The sequence below is a fragment of the Plectropomus leopardus genome, unplaced genomic scaffold (assembly GCF_008729295.1).
Source record: "Plectropomus leopardus isolate mb unplaced genomic scaffold, YSFRI_Pleo_2.0 unplaced_scaffold17367, whole genome shotgun sequence".
In the NCBI taxonomy this organism is placed as follows: Eukaryota; Metazoa; Chordata; class Actinopteri; order Perciformes; family Serranidae; genus Plectropomus; species Plectropomus leopardus.
In genome coordinates, this window is record NW_024618684.1 from 1 (window position 1) to 1,663 (window position 1,663).

The 1,663-nt window shown below is 44.7% G+C and overlaps 1 protein-coding gene across 1 annotated transcript; it reads left to right on the forward strand.

Moving 5' to 3' along the window:
- Positions 1-187: 187 nt before the first annotated feature.
- On the forward strand, positions 188-951 carry LOC121964825 (chronophin-like; the record flags this gene model as incomplete). Its single annotated transcript, XM_042515010.1, has 1 exon — positions 188-951. A coding segment is annotated over exon 1 (598 nt), but the record flags the coding sequence as incomplete, so codon positions are not given.
- Between the last annotated feature and the right edge of the window lie 712 nt (positions 952-1,663).

The window sequence follows — 1,663 nt, forward strand, 5'->3', positions numbered from 1 at the left end:
AAAAAAAATAAAGATAAAATGTCATATTTAAAGCATCCATCAGCTGCCAAGAGGGCGCCATGTAATTTTCAGGACGCTGCTCATAAAGGTCTTGTGACACTCTGGAACCTGATTGGTTAAAGTGCTGCGATTTGATTGGTCGATACTGACGAGGTGGGCGTGGTTAGACGTCAATGTTTATGTAGCCCGCTGTCGGTGTATATAACCGCACCAAGGACTCTGCAATGTGATTTCCTGACATTGATTTGTTTCCTTATCTTTTAACCCGCCGTCTTCACCACATTATGCTCCAGCCGTTGACATGGGGAACCACTAGCAGGTGAAAGACGGAAGAAACCGAGGAAAAAGCCGGAATGGCAGGCGCCTTTGGCTTCAAAGGCTGCCAGAAAATTCGAGGTCCGCAGATCAGAAGTCTGCTCGAGGCGAAGGACTTCATCCTGTTCGACTGCGACGGGGTCATATGGCACGGAGAGAAGGCGATAACGGGCGCGGCGAAGGTGGTGAGCTCGCTGATACGACACGGCAAAAACGTGGTGTTCGTCACCAACAACTGCACCAGGCCCCGGGAGAATTATGTGCACAAGTTCTCCCGGCTGGGCTTCACCGACGTGATGCTGGAGCAGATCTTCAGCTCGTCGTACTGCTCGGCTCTCTACCTGAGAGACGTCGTCAAGGTCCGCGGACAGGTGTTCGTCATGGGCTGCGACGGGCTGCGCAGAGAGCTGCAGGAGGCGGGCATCCCCTGCGTGGAGGAGGCGGACGACCCGGACGCCACCATCTATAACTGCACCCTGGCTCCGGACGTCAAGGCAGTGCTGGTGGGACATGATGACAAAATGACTTTTCTCAAACTGGCCAAAGCCTCGTGCTACCTGAGGGACCCGGACTGTCTGTTCCTGGCCACCGACAACGACCCCTGGCACCCTCTTTCAGGTGGAAGGATACTGCCAGGTATGGTGGTGATGAGGCTCAGCTTATTGTATCAGTGCCAACCATGTATCGATTATAGGGGTCGACCAGTATTGGTTTTTCAGCACTGATACTTATTAATAGTAGTTAATGAGCCCCATAACCGATATTTGGAACCGAAAATATTGACGCAAAAAAAAAGAAAATCTTTCTGTCAATATTTAGAATTTGAAATATAAACAACTCCCAACACAAAACTTTATTTAAATGCCTTTAGCAAATGTTTATTCAAAGCTGGAACTTTTAGCATCAAACACTGAAAGTTCCTGGCAACTTTTTTTCATGAAGTCAAGTGAAAAGTTAAATAATAAATGAGTAAATCAAAATAGCTCCCTGGGGTTTTACAAACTAAAAGTTTCTACTATGCTGACACTTCTTTTGCACTTTTTAATTAATTGTTTTTTAAGGGATCATTAAAATGAAATGCCGATGCAGATAATCAGCAAAATGCTGAATATCTGTCCCAATAATCAATCTGGACGATAATCTGTTCACCCCTAAACAAATACACTGAACAAAAAAATGCAGCACTTAGCCACAGATATCACAAGTTTTAACCCTTTGAAACCTGAGCAAGGTGTGATTTTGTCAAAAACACTGGAAGAAGTTAAAAATTACAAGAAAATTATCCAACATTGAGCCCCCCAAAAAAGAAGAAAAACTGTAAATAAATAAATATAATAATAATAATAAT